The following is an 18,759-nucleotide window of genomic DNA, read 5'->3' as shown; positions in this document are numbered from 1 at the left end:
ACTTAGCTTTGGAGGAGCAGGAATTCAGACTGGTCTCCAAGGTTCCCACAGAGAAATCACCCGCAGGGCAGAAGGGCATCGGCAGCATTATATCCAGTCCGTAACTCCACTCAGCCAATCACAATCATCAGCCTCAGGTGTTTGACAATCAGGCTCACTACCTTTCTTTACCAGAAGAGGGAGTTCCTCGGGCCTCAGTAATGAAGGGGAAAATGAACTCAACACCGGGCGTTATAAACTTCTGTGTAGCCCTTGGGGGTTCAAAGTGCTCACGACACATCTAGATAAGTTCCGTGGGGGTCTAGTTTCCAAAATGGTGTCATTTGTGGGGGGGTTTCACTGTTTAGGTACATTAGGGGCTCTCCAAAGGCAACATGACACCCGCAGACCATTCCATCAATGTCTGCATTCCAAAACGTCACTACTTCCCTTCCGAGCCCCGACGTGGGCCCATACAGTAGTTTTCTCCCACATATGGGGTATCAGTGTACTCAGGACAAATTGGACAACAACTTTTGGGGTCCATTTTCTCCTGGTACCCTTGGGAAAATAAAAAAATGGGGACTAAATGATCATGTTTGTGGAAAAATACGATTTGTTTTATTTTCATGCCCGTGCGTTATAAACTTCTGTGAAGCACTGGGGGAGTTCAAAGTGCTCACCACACATCTAGATAAGTTCCTTAAGGGGGTCTAGTTTCCAAAATGGGGTCACTTGTGGGGGGATTCCACTGTTTAGGTACATCAGGGGCTTTCCAAACGTGACATGGTGTCCGATCTCAATTCCAGCCAAAAAAGTCAAATAGCGCTGTTTCCCTTCCGAGCTCTGCCATGTGCCCAAATAGTGGTTTACCCCCACATGTGGGGTATCAGCGTACTCAGGACAAATTGCACAATAACTTTTAGGGTCCTGTTACCCTTGAAAAAATAAAAATTGGGGGTGAAAATATCATTTTTGTGGAAAAAATATGATTTTTTAATTGTACTGCTGTACGTTATAAACTTCTGTGAAGCCCTTGTGGGTTCAAAGTTCTCACCACATATCTAGGTAAGTTCCTTGGGGGGTCTAATTTCCAAAATGGGGTCACTTGTGGGGGGTTTCCACTGTTTAGGTACATCAGGGGCTCTCCAAACGGGACATGGTGTCCGATCAGAATTCCAGCCAATTTGGCATTGAAAAAGTCAAACGGCGCTCCTTCCCTTCTGAGCTCTGCCATGTGCCGAAACAGTGGTTCCCCCCCACATATCAGGTATCAGCGTACTCAGAACAAATTGCACAATAACTTTTCCAGTCCAATTTCTCCTTTTGCCCTTGGTGAAATAAAAAAAATTGAACCTGAATTATTTTTTTTGTGAAAAAAAGTTAATTGTTCATTTTTTTTTTAAATATTCAAAAAATTCTTGTGAAGCACCTGAAGGGTTAATAAACTTCTTTAATGTGGTTTTGAACACCTTGGGGGGTGCAGTTTTTAGAATGGTGTCACTTTTGGGTATTTTCTATCATATAGACCCCTCAAAGTGGCTTCAAATGTGATGTGGTCCGTAAAAATAAAATGGTGTTGCAAAAATGAGAAATCGCTGGTCAACTTTTAACCCTTCTAACTTCCTAACAAAAAAAAATTTTTGGTTCCAAAATTGTGCTGATGTAAAGTAAACATGTGGGAGATGTTAGTTATCAAGTTTTTTGTGTGCCGTATCGCTGTGATTTAAGGGCATAAAAATTCAAATTTGGAAAATTGCAAAATTTTCAAAATTTTCGCCAAATTTCCGTTTTTTCACAAATAAACGCAAGTTATATGAATTAAATTTTACCACTAACATGAAGTACAATATGTCACGAGAAAACAATGTCAGAATCACCAGGATCCATGGAAGCGTTTCAGAGTTATTACCTCATAAAGGGACAGTGGTGAGAATTGTAAAAATTGGCCCAGTCATGAACGTGCAATCCACCCTTGGGGGTGAAGGGGTTAAAAGAAGACCTGTAACTGGGTGAAAAGTGACATGTTTTTGCTTTTATTTTTTTTTTCCACTGCTCCCCTTTGTATTCTGTTTTAATTTTTATTTTTTTTTTAATTCAGAATACAGTCCCAGACATATGAACCTTTTTATTTAGCACTTATATTTATAGAATGGGGCAGTGTCACAGGGTAATAATGTAGAATAGCCCGAGTACACTCCCCAAAAGAATCCTGTGAGACTTGCCCCCTTAACCTCTTTACCCTTGAGGCTGGTTTGCACATTAATGACTGGGCCAATTTTTAAAATTTTGACCACTGTCTCTTTACGATGTAATAACTTTGGAACGCTTCAATGGATCCAGGTGATTGAGAATGTTTGTTCATGATTTATTGTACTTCATGATTGTGGAAAAAATTATTTGATATGACTTGCGTTTATTTGTGAAAAAAAACTGAGATTTGGCAAAAATTTTGAAAATTTTCCAACTTTTAATTTTCATGCCCTTAAATCACAGAGATATGTCACACAAAATACTTAATAAGTAACATTTCCCATATGTTTACTTTACATCAGCACAATTTTGGAACCAACATTTTTTTTTTTTTTTTAGGAAGTTATAAAAATTGACCAGTGATTTCTCATTTTTACAACACCGGTTTTTGTTTTTTTAGGGACCACATCACATTTGAAGTCACTCTGAGGGGTCAATATGATAGAAGATGCCCAAAAGTGACACCATTCTAAAAACTGCACCCCTCAAAGTGCTCAAAACCACATTCAAGAAGTTTATTAACCCTTTAAGTGCTTCACAGGCATTTTTGGAATGTGTAAAAAAAAAATGAACATTTAACTTTTTTCCCCAAAAAAATTTACTTCAGATCGAAATTTTTTCATTTTGACAAGGGTAACCGAAAAAAATGGACTCCAAAATTTGTTGTGCAATTTTTCCTGAGTACGCCGATACCCCATGTGAGGGACAAATAAATAAAAGACTTTATTTACAATACAACTAAAGGATTAGTAATGGATGGGTGTCATAGATTGCGCCTCACTATATTGTCTGCGCAAAATATGACCTCACACTGTCCCTCGTTTGGTACATGCTCTCGTACTGACCTCTCCTTTCCAGACTGGGATACCTTTTCACACTGTCCTCTCACACTGTGTCCTCCCTATAGGGCTCAGTCTCTATACTGTACCTTTTCATCACACTTCCCCTCCTTGGTATATTGTTCCCTCCTGGCTGTACCCTTACACTGCCCCCCCATGCTACGCCCCCACTACTCAGTCTCTATTCTGTGCCCACTCACTTTTATCCCCCTATACTGTCGCCTCACAGTATTCCCCTCCCTCCTCATACTGTCTCCGCTCACATCCCCGTTTCCATACTGTCTTCTCATATATTTACCCACTCTCTCTATACTGTCTGCTCACACATACCCGACTCCCCAAACTGTGTCTGCACACATCCCATCACCCTCACTCCCCATACTGTGTCGACATACATTTTTCCATCACTACTCATGATGTGTCCACCTACATTCACCTGTTCCCTCCCCATATTGTCTGCACCCATCCCACTACTCACCATACTGTGTATGCGGTTATCCCCCATACTGTTTCCTCATACATGCAGTCTTACATACATACATGCTCCTCATTTTGTGTCATCAAATCTCCCCACACACATTAAATTCCCCCATCCCCAATCCAAATCTCCCCACACACATTAAATCTCTCCATTCCCACTCCAAATTCCCCCCCACACATTAAATCTACCCATCCCCACTCCAAATCCCCTCACACATTGAATCCCCCCATCCCCATGCCAAATTCCCCCCACATTAAGTACCCCCATCCCAATGCATTAAATACTCCCCATCCCCATGCCAAATCCCTCCCACACATGAAGTACCCTCCATCCCCACTCCAAATCTCCCCACACATTAAGTACCGCCCATCCCCACTCGGGGCCAGACTGGCCATCTGGAAATTCTGGCAAATGCGAGAAGGGCCTGTCTGGTTGTGGGCTGCCTTGCCTGCTACATTTTTAACAGAATCTGTGTTCTCAAGACACCCGTACTGTTAAGAGTTGTGATGGAGCACAAGGTGGCTGACTCCATCACTTACCCCAGGCCACGGGTATCATTAGAAATATTCATCTTGTAGTAAATCTTGCTTTCCTCCATCCAGGGTAATATTAGTAATAATTAGTGCTTGGGGATGGGGACAGCATGGGCCTGAGTGATTTCAAATGGCAGGGCTGAATTTCAGCCCCAGTCCGTACCTGTCCGAGACCTATAACATCACAACATTATATAATAAAATGAATAGTGTTATTCAAAACCCAACTTGTACCGGAAAAAAGAAGCCCCAATACATCTATGCTGTATCAATGGAAAAATAAAAAAGTTATGGCTTCTGGAAGAAGAGGTGTAATAATATGAAAGTGCTAAAAGGAAGAATGACAGGTCAGTGAAGGGGTTATTCAGACAGCACACTAATGGTAGTCATGTGCAATCCATGATTAACACTGTAATGGACAGAAGAAATTTTCTTTTCTTTTTTTTTTTTAAATAGTCTACTCTATTGAATGGTGGGCTGAGGTTGTCACAGATGCTATTGTGGGGTACAAACAACGGTTTGATTTAGTTAAAAATTTTTTAGAGCTGTATGATGATCGACTGCAACGTCCATCAGCATGAAGGGATTAATAAGTACATGTGTAAGGGTCAAATGGGCCATGATATTCTTTTATGACCTTTGGCACCAAAGCCATGGGTTCCAATGAGTGTCTGTAAAGTCAGTCCCTGCTGTTATTTCCCACATTGGACGCATGCCCTCAAAAATAATGTTAGCTTTAATGGTGGCAATGATGTAGCATATGTATTGGGTAACATGTTCGAAGCTTGTTGTTCACATCTGATTTGTACAGAGGAACTGACATAACGGTTTAATATGGCAGAATATAATTAGCAATCAAAATCTCAGCAACGCAGTATGAATGTTACGGATATTCTGTTGCATCTTTCTGTTCTTCAGCAACCATAGACCATGACAGTAGTGCCCATGCAAGTCGTGTATTTCTTCATTTACACAGCCAGGGGTAGGATGGAGACAGATGGGGCAGGATGGAGACAAATGGTGCATGATCTTATGGCAGGATGGAGACAGATGGGGCAGGATGGACATGGAGACAGAGCAGGGGCAGATGTGGCAGGATCATGAGGCAGGCTCATGGGGCAGGATGGAGACAGATGGGGCAGGATGGGGAGATCAAAGGGGGTACGATGGATACTCATGAGGGCAGGATAAGAGAACATATGGTGCCAAGATGGGAAAACATATGGCTGAAGTCAGGAATGAGACACACGGGGGCCAGGATGGGGGATATTATTACCATAGGGGCTATTTAAGGGATATTATTACTGCAGTGATGTATTTATTTTATTTTTTGAGGATACTGTTTTAAATGGGGAGGCTGTCCTGTTACTGTGCAGAGCGACACTTATGTCACCTTTATTTCTTCATTTGGTGCAGTGTAGAAGTTGGGAAAAAATTAAGTAATATGCTCTGCAAACGGTGCTCTAGATAACTGTTTTTTCCTGCAGAGATGAGCCCTGACTGGAAGAAGTGATGGAGGTCTGTGCTGGATGAAGATAAAAAGCGAAGATGAAGGACTTCACCCAGAGATGTCACTGGTGAGTCAGTCTGTTACCTGTACACTGACACTATACTATATACAGGGGTCCTGTGTACAATGTCACCAGTGATCTTTGTATTACCTTTACATTGACATGCTATACAGAGCGCCTGTGTGCAATGTCACCGGTGATCACTGTATTACCTGTACAGAGCTCCTGTGCATAATGTCATTGATCACAGTATAACCTGAACAATATATACAGCACTCGTGTGTATAATGTCACTGTTGTTTACTATTAACTGTACACTGATACTGTATATAGAGCTCCTGTGTATAATGTCACCAGTGATCACTGTATTGCTTGTACACGGACACTGCATACTAAGTACAGATTTCCTGTGTATAATGTCACTTATGGTGATATTAGTGTTGTTTTTTTTTAATTAATAATCAGTATTGTATTATTCAGTCACTATGTGGTGGTAATATGTGGTCCGGCCATTGTGTGGCTGTATTTGTTCCTTATATGTGGTATTATAGGTCACTATGTGGTGGTAATATGGTGTCTGGTAATGGTTCGGTGGTATTTGTCCCTTGTATGTGATATTATTGGTCATTTTAAAAATTTAAAAATAAAAATATATCTAAATTGTATTGCATATTTTAACAAATGTTTAATAGGTTATTGTAGAGTAGAGCGCAGCCAAAAGAGTCTACCTTATTAAAATATCTTTTGGTCAAAACATAAGCTGCTGGCTATGTTTGTGATCTGGAGATGGGAACTGTTAATGTGTGATTGATGAGAAGTGGAGTTTTTCCAAGAGGGAGATGTGGGACTGTGTACAGTTCGAGGTGTAGAGTCTGGGTGGAGTCTCAAGGGGCCCCTGAAAATGTTGTCAGTATGAAGCCCCAAAATTCCTAGTGGCAGTCCTGGGCACAATCAGGAAATGTTTTAACAAACTGAGGTCCATTTCTTCCTATTATCCCTTAGAAAATTAAAAACTTGGGGCTAAAACATTTTAGTGGTAAAAATTAGTGATGAGCGAGTATGCTTGTTGCTTGGGTTTCCCCAAGCATGCTCGGGTGGTCTCCGAGTATTTGGAAGTGCTCGGAGATTTAGTTTCTATCGCCACAGCTGCATGATTTGCAGCTACTTGATAGCCTGAAAACATGTGGGGGATTGCCTGTTTGCTAGGGAATTCCCACATGTATTCAGGCTGTCAATACTCCAATCTGCCGCTCCTGTCGTCACTGTTATAAGCAGCAGGGGCAGGCTGATAGGAGTAAAAGTCCCATCAATTGCCGCCTGTGTCTCTTATTACTTAAATGTAACTCTCATCATTCTCACGCCGAACGCTGGCAGAGCAGAGGAGAAAGTTGAGAGCCATGTTCCGCACCCAGCGCCGGGGAACAGCGCTTAATGTAACTCTGTGTATGTACGTGTGCGGGACGTTTTATGGCCCGTGCAGACATTATAAAACTGACATGACAGCATGTTTTGTCACACAGTCAGTGGAAACACAGTAACATGTGCACAGACCCATTCACTTGAATAGGCAAACAGCGCTCCATTCCTCCCGAGTCTATCCGCATGGCCGAGAAGCACTGTACAGCCACATATGGGGTATTGCCACGTTCAGGAGAAATTGTGGGACAAATTTCATTGCCATTCTTACCCACTTGTGTAAAAATGTAAAATCTTTGGCTAAAACAAAATTTTGGTGGTAAAAATGTAGTTATTTTGTCCTCACAGCACAGTGGGATAAAATTCTGTGACACACCCTTGATGTCATCCCTAGATGAACTCATTGAGAGGTGTAGTTCGTAAAATGGGGCCACTTATGGACTTATGGGGGGGTTCTGCTGTTTTGGCACCTAATGGCCTCTCCCAGTGGGTCATGGCACCTGCAAACCATAACAGTAAAATCTGGTGCTCCTTCCCTTCTGAGCTCTGCCATGCGCCCAAACAGTGGTTTACCCCCACATATGGGGTATCAGTGTACTCAGGGGAAATTGCACAATAACTCTTGGGGTCCAATTTCTTCTGTTACCCTGGGGAAAATAAAGACTTGGGGGCGAAAAGATCATTTTTGTGCAAAATATGATTTTTTATTTTACGGCTGTACGTTATAAACTTCTGTGAAGCACTTGGGGGTTCAAAGTGCTCATCATCAAGTTCCTTAGGGGGGTCTACTTTCCAAAATGGTGTCACTTGTGGGGGATTTCCACTGTTTAGGCACATCAGCCAAACGAGACATGGCGTCCGATCTCAATTCCAGCCTATTTTGCAATGAAAAGTCAAATGGGTCTCTTTTCTTTCTGAGCTTTGCCATGCGCCTAAACAGTGGTTTACCTGCATATATGGGATATTCGCGTACTCAGGAGAAATTGAACAACAAATTTTGCGATCCAATTTCTCATGTTACCTTTGGGAAAATAAAAAAAAAAATTGTATCTAAAGAACATTTTTTGAGAATAAAAAAAAATGTTCATTTTTTTTTTTTAACCATTCCAAAAATTCCTGTGAAGCACCTGAAGGGTTAATAAACTTCTTGAATGTGATTTTGAGCACCTTCAGGGGTGCAGTTTTTGGAATGGTATCACATTTGGGTATTTTCTATCATATAGACCCCTCAAAGTGACTTCAAATGTTATGTGATCTTTAAAAAAATGGTGTTGTAAAAATGAGAAATTGCTGTTTAACTTTTAACACTTGTAACTTCCTGACAAAAAAAAATTGTTCCAAAACTGTGCAGATGTAAAGAAAACATGTGGGAAATGTTATTTATTAACTATTTTATGTGATTTAAGGGCATGAAAATTCAAAGTTGGAAAATAGCAAAGTCTTCAAAATTTTCGCCAAATTTCCATTTTTTTCACAAATAAACGCAAGTTATATCAAAGAAATTTTACCACTATCATGAAGTACAATATGTCAAGAGAAAATAATGTCAGAATCACCGGGATCCATGGAAGTGTTCCAGAGTTATTACCTCAAAGGGACAGCGGTCAGAATTGTAAAAAATTGGCCCGATCATTAACATGATCCGTGGGGCGGATCCCCTCTTTCCGTGTTGCCGTCATGGGGGAAAGAGAAAATATTGTTATTCTCACCTTCCGGCGTCCCACGCAGCCTTCCCGCCTCTCTCCACGCTCCTGGTCCCAGTAATCCTTTGCGAGAATGACCGCGATGACATTGAGATCTCGCGGGAGCGCGACATCTCGCGGTCATTCGCTGATGATGTTGCGGGAGCGCTACGTCTCGCGGTCATTCGCGCAAAGGATTACTGGGACCAGGAGCATGGAGAGAGTTGGGAAGGCTGCGCGGGACACTGGAAGGTGAGAATAACAATATTTTTTATTATTTTTTACATAGGCAGCCTCAGTAGTAAAAAGTTGGTCACACTCGTCAAACACTATGTTTGACTAGTGTCACCAACCTGTCAATCAGTTCTCCAAGCGATGCTCCAGATCGCTTGGAAAACGCTAGCATTCTGCAAGCTAATTACGCTTGCAAATTGCTAGTTTTTCCGTGGGAAAATCGCGGGAATTTAAAATGCGATTTTCCCGCGGAATGGAATTCCAGAGTTCTCGCGGTAACTTCCGCGAGAGTTCCACTACGTGTGCACATAGCCTAAAGCTATGAAACTCAACAGTCTCATATAGGCTCATGAGGCTGTGGAGCTCAGGGCAGGAGACCCACTGCTACTACATAGACATTGCAGTCTATGCGCAGACCTTTAACGTCGAACATGTGAAACAGGTCACAATTTTTTGTTTATAATTTGTAGAAGTTAAAGAAAAAAATTAAAATTCTCCCATACGTTTTTATTCCATTCTGCAATTGTATGTATGTTTCCCTGTCAAAAGCAAGTGTTATATGTTCTACCCGCCACCCTATGGTGTTACCAGATTTTGAACATTAGCAAAACATGGGGAACATGTGTAGAAATTAGAACATTTTATTCTCATATTATCCTTATGGCACAAAAACCACAACAGCAATGAATGATGACTAGACGGGTATTTATTGCACAAAAATTGCCCATAAAATTGGGTTTAGTAATATAATACAGTGCATATTATTGAAACATATTTACAAATCCAGGAAGACCGCTCTGTACATTATACACATGATTTCTCCAAATAATTTAAGCATACAGAAAACACCCCCAATTGCTTTCCAGCAATCCAGGAGGAGCAGATATTACACACATGCAGAATGAGTGGATGGTTTCTGCCCGGAATTTAAGACATTAACAAACTATCCAGAATTTGGTCAAGGCCATGAGCTGGAAAAACCTGCATCAAAAACGAGTAGAGAAGGTAAATTTGAAGCCCCCGCTTAATTTAGTAATGTCTTCTATAATAGTTACCTTCATTAGACTGAGCAAAATATATTGGTAGGTTATTTTACATCACTGCTGGATCACTTTGAGAACACACAAACCAAAATAGGTGGTTCAGCCATGCAGACCAATACTTTCCAGTGATGCGGATCACTCCACAGTGAGATTTTATCCTGAAATCTTCATTAACGTAATGCAGGGCTTAATCTGCATCGGTTCACAAAAGTATACAATAAGTAGATCAGTACCCGCAGCAACACAATAGTAACCAGATGCTGAATAAATGATGGACGCTACAGAGATCCAGGTTCACATGCATGGAAACGGGGCAAGACTGCTACATTATTACCTCGTATATGGATGCCCTCTGTTGTGGGTGCAAACAAGAAATGTAACTACGTGCTAGTATCTGAAGATGGCAGCAGCCATACAATATGCACAATGAGGGCTACATCCACATGAATATGATAGTAGACGATCACCAGTTTTAGGCTTAGGCTGTGTGCCCACGATGCATTTTGTTAAGCGTTTCCGCAGCGTTTGAGCCGGATCAGACGCTGCAGAAACGCTTAAAAGATGCATCAAATTAATTAGCATGCGTTTTTGGCTTTTTGTGCCAATGCATGCGGTTTTAACCGCTCAGGAATCGCTTAGCGGCTAAAAACGCAGCATGCTCATTAATTCCCGCATTGCTCAGCGTTTTTAGCCATCCCCAATGATCCCAGAAATCGCATATCAAAAAACGCGTCAAAAACGCGTCAAAATCGCGCAAAAAAACGCTCGGAAAAAGACGCGCGATTTCTGGGAAGGGGATCCTTTTCCTGAGCGTTTAAAAATGCTAGCGTGGGCACATAGCCTTACAGTGTTACAAGGGTTTTTTTATTTTGTAATATAGCAGTGCCATTGTAATCAATATCCTTGGGGCTTACTGAAAATTACATAGCGTGATAGATATTGCTATCCATTATATCTCTATATTGATGTATCCAAATTCCAGAGGCCGAATGTTGTTTGAGTGAAGCCCGATATCAAGACAGGCTGATCTTGGGATTGTCTGCCATTACACCATCCAATTGGTAGCGTAATATAATGAAGACTAGAATCTGAGTGCTTAATTTATAGCTATTTAGCCAAGCGTACCACATCTAGACCTTTAAGATCTCATACGCATGAAAGCCGTGTGCAAACACCTGTATGAATCCATACTTACTGTAAGGCCTCATTCAGACAGATGCTTTTTTTTCCCTTGTATTTGAAAAAAATCAACCAATTGTCATTAGTGATTTGACTTGGATTTTCATCAGTGTGTGAGATTGTTCCATTAAATGTTGCATCACTGATTTTATAGCAAGAAAAGAACAATGGAAAGCTTCTCTTCCATCACAATGATAAAAAATGGATGTCTCCTCATCTGCAAGCACTGACTGGTATGTGCAACTCCACAGTACTTTTTCTGTAAGATTTCCATGGAGTTTAACAGAAGAAGCAGCCATCCAGGACAGCATGTACGGAGCCATAATATGCAGAATGTACGGCTTCTGAGTAATCTATAACATTACACACCATTATCTAGGGTTTAAAGGAACTCACCATATCATGGAGAATATGGTGATTTGCAGTAATTAATTTACATAGGCTGTGTGAGGTTATTTAAAAAACAGTGTTTTATTCGAAGGAGATTATCACTACAGGATTAGGTGTTCGTGTGTCCTACTCAACTACTGTGGGTAACCCCACTGCCACCTCTGATTAACAACTTTATGCCAATCTATCCATGTACACAGAAAACTGTCAGTCAGCGGTGTGGCCGAGATTACACAGGGCTCAGCATTCAGAGCAATGCTACGTATGCAGCAACAAAAACGGATTTCGTCACAACTGCTGCACCCAGCAAACTAAGGCCGGGATCACACGTGCAAGGAATAAGGCCGAGTGTCGCATGTTAATACCCGGCACAGCAATACATGGAGCTGCACGCTCCACTCCTGAGTGCTGGCAGCAGTGCCGGGTATTAACATGTGAGAATTGGCCATATTCCTCACACGTGTGATCCTGGCCTAAGTGATACATGGCTGGAATCAGGGTCTCTCCCTATATCATGCTGCTCTCAGATTACATGACAGAACTTGCTGACAGATTCCCTATTAAATGTTCATGCTTCCTTTAGAAGGCAGCTTACATGTAAAGTAAATCTAAATATGTCTCCAAGAATCAAAACCCATTTTCTATGGCGCAGCACTGCAAAGCATAGTAATGTCCCCATCTGTAATGCTGAATTACACAGAAACAAACTTACCTAATTGCATGAGACTTAGGCCGGTTTCACATTAGCGCTTTTTCAGCGCGCGCACGGCCGGGGGTAGCTCCGCCCCCGAGCCGGCTCTCTGCCCGGCGTGCCCGCCCCTTGCTTGTAGCGCCGCCTACTAGCGGACAGCGGCGCCTGCGATCGGCGCACCCTATCTTTAGCATAGGGTGCGCAGATCGTGCGCAGGCCGTGCGCTAGTTGCGCTTTGACCTGCGCTGCGCACTTTTGACGGTGCGCCGTGCGCGCCAAAATCAAACTTTTCGGATTTTGGCGCGCACGGCGCACCGTCAAAAGTGCGCAGCGCAGGTCAAAGCGCAACTAGCGCACGGCCTGCGCACCCTATGCTAAAGATAGGGTGCGCCGATCGCAGGCGCCGCTGTCCGCTAGGAGGCGGCGCTACAAGCAAGGGGCGGGCACGCCGGGCAGAGAGCCGGATCGGGGGCGGAGCTACCCCCGGCCGTGCGCGCGCTGAAAATGCGCTAATGTGAAACCGGCCTTACTTTCTCTCACCAGGTACGAAGAAAAAAAAAAAAGATTTTTTTTTTGGTAATTAAATATTACTGAAAAGTAAAATAACTTGTTACTGCATAAAGCAGCCTGGTACTTGGATATTATTCTGCCCTGGGTACAATTTATTCTTAGGGTTTTTCAGTTCTGACAGTGAACCTACACCAATATAATATTTTGGCATTCATTGTAATGGTGGATTAGTTCAATATAAAAACTATAAGAAAATCCACGAATGGACCTGCCAAGTGCCAGGTAATAATAAAATGTTCTACATTATTGGTAGCTCATAGAGAATAACAGACAGGATGAGAGCATGGCTCCAGAATTTACCAGTTTCCATGTAGACCTGCAATTCTTTAGTTGGGCTCCATCTTCAGATTTGAGAGGGATTTTGCATTCCACTAGCATAAAAGGGGTTAATGACAAATACAGCCTTACTGTCCCTAAAATATATAAAATCTGATTTGCTGGATTCATAAAAACACAGAAGAGAAAATAGTGACCAATCAATAAGCACCATACAAAATCCTAGATCATAGTGTAGACATCGTGGTCAGATTCTGCGGTGTCTACACGGGCGTTGGGCTACCACTGTCACGATGGAGCCATGTTTGTAGGAAGACGTGGTTTAGTTCTTGCTGTAGAATTTAATTATCTTCGCCAAAATCTCTCATTTCTGCATGAATACAATTTAAAAAAATATATTTTTTGTTTTTCCTTAGGCAAATACATTTCTCTCAATACAATCAGAAGAAATTCTGCATTCACTACAGCATGATATACTGGGGGAAGAAGGTAGCAGAGGACTTGAAGAACGTTTGCCACTCCCGTTCTCATACCTGGTAAAGTATGAGTAGGACAACGAATGTTGTCAGAAATTTCCAGGAGGAGCGTCAAACAAACTACAACACAGTATTTAGTTTCCTTAAAAAAATCCAGGTCAGACTGTCGGCTTGTTCCTGAACCTAGGGCAACCTCGGCAGCTCAGTTTTTGGAATTAAGACCTGTTCACACACCCTTAGCGTTCTTTCCTTCCATCTACAGAAATATAACATGCAGGTTGCTAACATATACTGTAAGGCCATGTACAATGGTCATTTGTATGAGTCGGATACTCTGCCCATAATAAATAGCCAACTCTGCAATTCAATCTGATTTTGGTAATGTCAGTAAGGAACCAAATTTCTTTAGTAACTTATTTTATGCTACCTGGATAATACTACAATGCTTCTTCCATTTCCAGGGTGACATTTTCTGTAACACCTTGGCAAATAATGGACAGCCGTTCTTTGCTGAAGGTAATATCATCCTTCTTCACATCACCTGCTCTTCCGGCATTCGAAGCTTAGTACGTAAAAGTGAGATTTGTATTGTAGAAAGCATTCATACAAAGTCACAAGCAACTTTGCTTACTTTTCACCCTATTTACAAAAATTATTTTCAAAAAGATCATACAAAGAGGAAGGAAACTTTTCTGGAGTCTTTAGAAGTGTCTGAAATGCTGCAGTAATGAAGAGCCACATTTCTCATGATTCTCAAGTTCTGTCTGACTTCCATGATTCCTCCCACCTAGTACAGATGGGGAGAACCTCCTGCAGTGGGATTATCATCCTGAGCCGTCCCCAAGTACTGCGATAAGACATAGTCCCCACTGGCTCCATTGTGATGACGCACTCCTTTCACAGGAGGATCTGTGCGACGTACGGAGAGTGGGTGCTGGCAACTGCGGCAAGTAATGGAAGATCACTGGATTCAATTCTGGTGGGGAAAAAAAAGAACAATTTACTTACTAAGCGAACATTTGTGGAAGATATAATGACGTACCACATGCACAATTAGATTCCATCACAGCAGTTTGTAAGAGGCTTCTTATAATTGTGATCTGAAACTCAAGGCTACAATCACACAAACAGTGACGTCCGTGCGGAAAACAGATTGCACACCAATATGATCTTCGTTCACATGAACGAACAATGTGTATGGGGAAAAAAAAAAAATCGGCATGTGCTCGTGTCGCCTGTTTTTCAGAAAAATCTCCTATACATTTCGATGAGTATGGGGAAAAAATAAAAATGGACGTCATATGGATACCATCCACCTGCCATCCATTTTTCACAAGGACATTGCAATTCTTACCATAGGAAACTACACTGCTCAAAAAAATAAAGGGAACGCTAAAATACCACATCCCAGATATCTCTGAATGAAATATTCCAGTTGCAAATTTTTATTCATTGCATAGTGGAATGTGTTCAGAACAATAAAACATAACAATTATCAAGGTAAATCAAAATTAATATCCCATGGAAGTCTGGATTTGGAATGATACTCAAAATCAAAGTGGAAAATCAAATTACAGGCTGATCCAACTTCAGTGGAAATGACAAGGAAAAGATGCTCAGTATTGTGTGTGGCCTCCACGTGCCTGTATCACCTCCCTACTGAACAACGCCTGGCATTCTCCTGATGAGGTGGTGGATGGTCTCCTGAGGGATCTCCTCCCAGACCTGGACTAAAGCATCCGCCAACTCCTGGACAGTCTGTGGTGCAACGTGACGTTGGTGAACGGAGCGAGACATGATGTCCCAGATGTGCTTAATCGGATTCAGATCTGGGGAACGGGCAGGCCAGTCCATAACTTCAATGCCTTCATCTTGCAGGAACTGCTGACACACTCCAGCTACATGAGGTCTGGCATTGTCCTGCATTAGGAGGAACACAGGGCCAACCGCACCAGCATATGGTCTCACAAGGGGTCTGAGGTTCTCATCTCAGTACCTAAAGGCAGTCAGGCTACCTCTTGCTAGCAAATGGAGGGTTGTGCGGCCCTCCAAAGAAATGCTGCCTCACACCATTACTGACCCACAGCCAAATCGGTCATGCTGAAGAATGTTGCAGGCAGATCGCTCTCCATGGCGTCTCCAGACTCTGTCACGTCTGTCACATGTGCTCAGTGTGAACCTGCTTTCATCTGTAAAGAGTACAGGGCGCCTGTCACTGGGCAGTAGTAGGAAAACAGGGGACGAGGAACCTGGGCCCCTGAACTGCTCCTCACGCTAAGGGGGTGCCCTGACTTTCCTTAACATGGGGGTACACTTGATGGTAGTGAGGCCCAAGTCCCCGACCTGTCCCTATCTGCTGTTTAGCCCTGAGCTAAACCCCCAACCCCCTCCCCAGGAGGTCAGACAGGGAAAACAGTGAACTGCACCAAAAAACAAATGAAAGATAAAACAGACACCACGGGGTTATATCAACTGAAAAACAAAACTTAACTTTACCGCTAAGCACCAAACAGCAGAGTTAGGCACCAGAACAAGGAAATAGCTGGAGCTCCACTGCAACACAGCCTGCTCCTGACTCCAGCTTGGTTGGTCTCCAAAGAGGAATAATATCACCAACAGTTAGCTGGTGCACCTGGTGAGCTTATATAGGAAGGTGGGAGTGGTTTCCACCTGCCTCAACAGATAGACCAGCCATGCAGTTACACCAGCAGCCACTGGGGGCAAAAACTGATATTAACCCCCGATTGTTGCAAACTCATTTTCTGCTCCACCAGTTGAGAGTTATCCTTCCGTTCTCCCTCTGGTGGTGACAGGAGGTAGTAAGGTTGGTTTAATTGGAAGTGATCTGCCACCTGATGAGGAGGATATCGATTGGATCTCTGGAGTATCAGACTGGATATAAGACAGCCGACGCCCTCCTGGTGCTGGTGATTCAGTCTGCTTATCAGGTCTTGGACTTCAGCTCTGTTCCAGTCTTCTCAAGTTAAGTTTGTTTTTGCTTTTGCTAACACTTGCTCTTGTTGGTCAATTCAGTTTTTTTTTGTGGTCAGCCAGCCCCTGCTGGGGTTGTGCTGAATTTCCACTCCTATTTATCTGTATTTGCCTTTTGGTCCCTTATTAGAGTGCTGATATAGTGGGAGAAGTCTAGTGACTTCAGGGTTAATTTTGCTATCAGAAGTGTTGGACATTATTTTGGTAGGGTTTTTGGCAGATTGCAGACAGTGTCATTCCTTTCCTGTCCTTTCTAGTTAGTCGGGCCCCATCGTTTGCTCAGCCTATTTTTCTGCCTTTTTTTGTTTTTGCATCTTGTTTCATCGTCAATACATGTGGGGGGGCTGTCTTTCCTTTAGGGTCTGCTCTGGGGCAGTTAGTTTTCCTCTTTTCCTGCTTTAGGCTTATGTAGCTCTCCGGTTGTGGCGAGGTGTCTAGGATCATCGTAGGTGCGCTCCACGACTGCTGCTAGTTGTGTGGTAAAATCAGGGATCTGCATAGTTACCAACCCCTCTGGTTTTGAGACTTGGCTTGTGTTGTTTTTTCCTCCTCGGTGACCCATTCATAACAGAATAACCAGCCATACCGCAGATTCTAGGGTACTCAAAAGCAGGAGAAAATTGTTTAAAAAGGAAAAAAAAAAAAAAAAGGGTCAGAATTTTTTTTTTTATTAATATTATATTTTTTCCTTTTTTTCTCTGGGGCCGTAGAAGGATATTTTTTTTCCCTCTCCTAATGGAGATTAAGCAACTGTCTGATCGTGTGGAGCAACTTGCTGCTGAAGTACAGGGAATTTCCACCTATCTCATTCAGTCACATTGCTGCTGAACCCAAGATTCCTACTCCTGATGTGTTTTCTGGGGATCGGTCTAAATTTCTGAATTTTAAGAATAATTGTAAATTATTTCTTGCCTTGAAGCCCAACTCATCGGGGAGCTCTGTGCAGCAGGTTAAAATTGTCATCTCCTTGCTGCGCGGCGATCCCCAGGATTGGGCTTTTTCTCTGACACCTGAAAATCCTATTCTGACTAATGTGGATGCATTTTTTCAGGCCTTGGGGTTGTTGTATGATGAACCTAATGCCGTTGATCAAGCTGAGAGAACTCTGTTGGCTTTAGACCAGGGTCAGGATCCTGCAGAGTTGTACTGTCAAAAATTCCGAAAGTGGGCGGTCCTTACTACATGGAATGATAGTGCATTGGCAGCTCTCTTTCGGAAAGGTTTATCAGAGACCGTAAAAGATGTTATGGTGGGATTTCCTGTTTCCTCTGGTCTGGATGGCTCTATGTCATTAGCCATTCAAGTTGATCGGCGTTTACGTGAACGTAAAACTACACGGGAGGCGCTGCCACCTTTTGAACAAATGTCTGAACCTGTGCAATGTGATGGGGTTTTGTCTAGGGCGCAACGTCAGGAGTTTAGAAGGCGTAATAAGCTGTGTTTTTTCTGTGGAGACGCCTCTCATACTATTTCTGGCTGCCCTAAATGAGAGAAACGTTTGCCCACAGCAAATGTGTGTGCAAGTGTACAACCTAAGTTCCTTTTGGCAATTACTCTGATCTGCTCCTTGTCCACATTTTCCACTAAGGCTTTTGTGGATTCAGGAGCAGCTCTGAATCTGATGGATTTGGACTTTGCTAAACGTTGTGGTTTGTCCATGATGTCTCTGCAGACGCCTATTCCTTTGAGGGGTATTGATGCCACTCCTTTGGCGGAGAATAAACCTCAGTATTGGACCCAGGTGATAATGCGAGTTGCCCCAGACCACCAAGAAAATTGTAAATTTTTGGTGCTGCATAATTTGCATGATACTATTGTTCTGGGTTTCCCCTGGTTGCAAACTCATAACCCAGTTTTGGATTGGAAATCTGTGTCTGTGGTGAGTTGGGGTTGTCAGTGTGTTCTTAGGGACGCTCCTGTTTTCTCCACCTCTCCTCAGTCTCATGATATTCCTGATTATCTGGCTGATTTCTCTGATGCATTTAGTGAGAGTAAGTCTGCGTCTTTGCCTCCTCATAGGAGTTATGACTGTGCAATTGAGTTGATGCCTGGGTGTAATTTTCCCAAGGGTCAGCTTTTCAACGTATCTGTACCCGAACATGATGCTATGCGATCCTATATTAAGGAGTCGTTGGAGAAGGGTCATATTAGACCATCCTCGTCACATTTAGGCGCTGGGTTTTTTTTGTGGCCAAGAAAGAAGGTTCATTAAGAC

The 18,759-nt window shown here is 42.6% G+C and overlaps 1 protein-coding gene across 2 annotated transcripts in view; it reads right to left on the bottom strand.

Moving 5' to 3' along the window:
* Positions 1-13,398: 13,398 nt before the first annotated feature.
* FNIP1 (folliculin interacting protein 1) overlaps positions 13,399-18,759 on the bottom strand; it is a 124,596-nt gene continuing 119,235 nt past the window's right edge. For both annotated transcript variants that reach the window (XM_073571309.1, XM_073571380.1), the window contains one exon: positions 13,399-14,529. In XM_073571309.1, the coding sequence (XP_073427410.1) occupies positions 14,451-14,529 (79 nt within the window). In that variant the 3' untranslated portion in view covers positions 13,399-14,450. The remainder of the gene's footprint in view (positions 14,530-18,759) is intronic.

The sequence above is a fragment of the Dendrobates tinctorius genome, unplaced genomic scaffold, assembly GCF_039654945.1.
Source record: "Dendrobates tinctorius isolate UK_male_01 unplaced genomic scaffold, ASM3965494v1 ptg000001l, whole genome shotgun sequence".
Classification (NCBI taxonomy): domain Eukaryota; kingdom Metazoa; phylum Chordata; class Amphibia; order Anura; family Dendrobatidae; genus Dendrobates; species Dendrobates tinctorius.
Note: the sequence above shows the minus strand (reverse complement) of the source record. Positions and strands in the feature narration are given on the sequence as shown.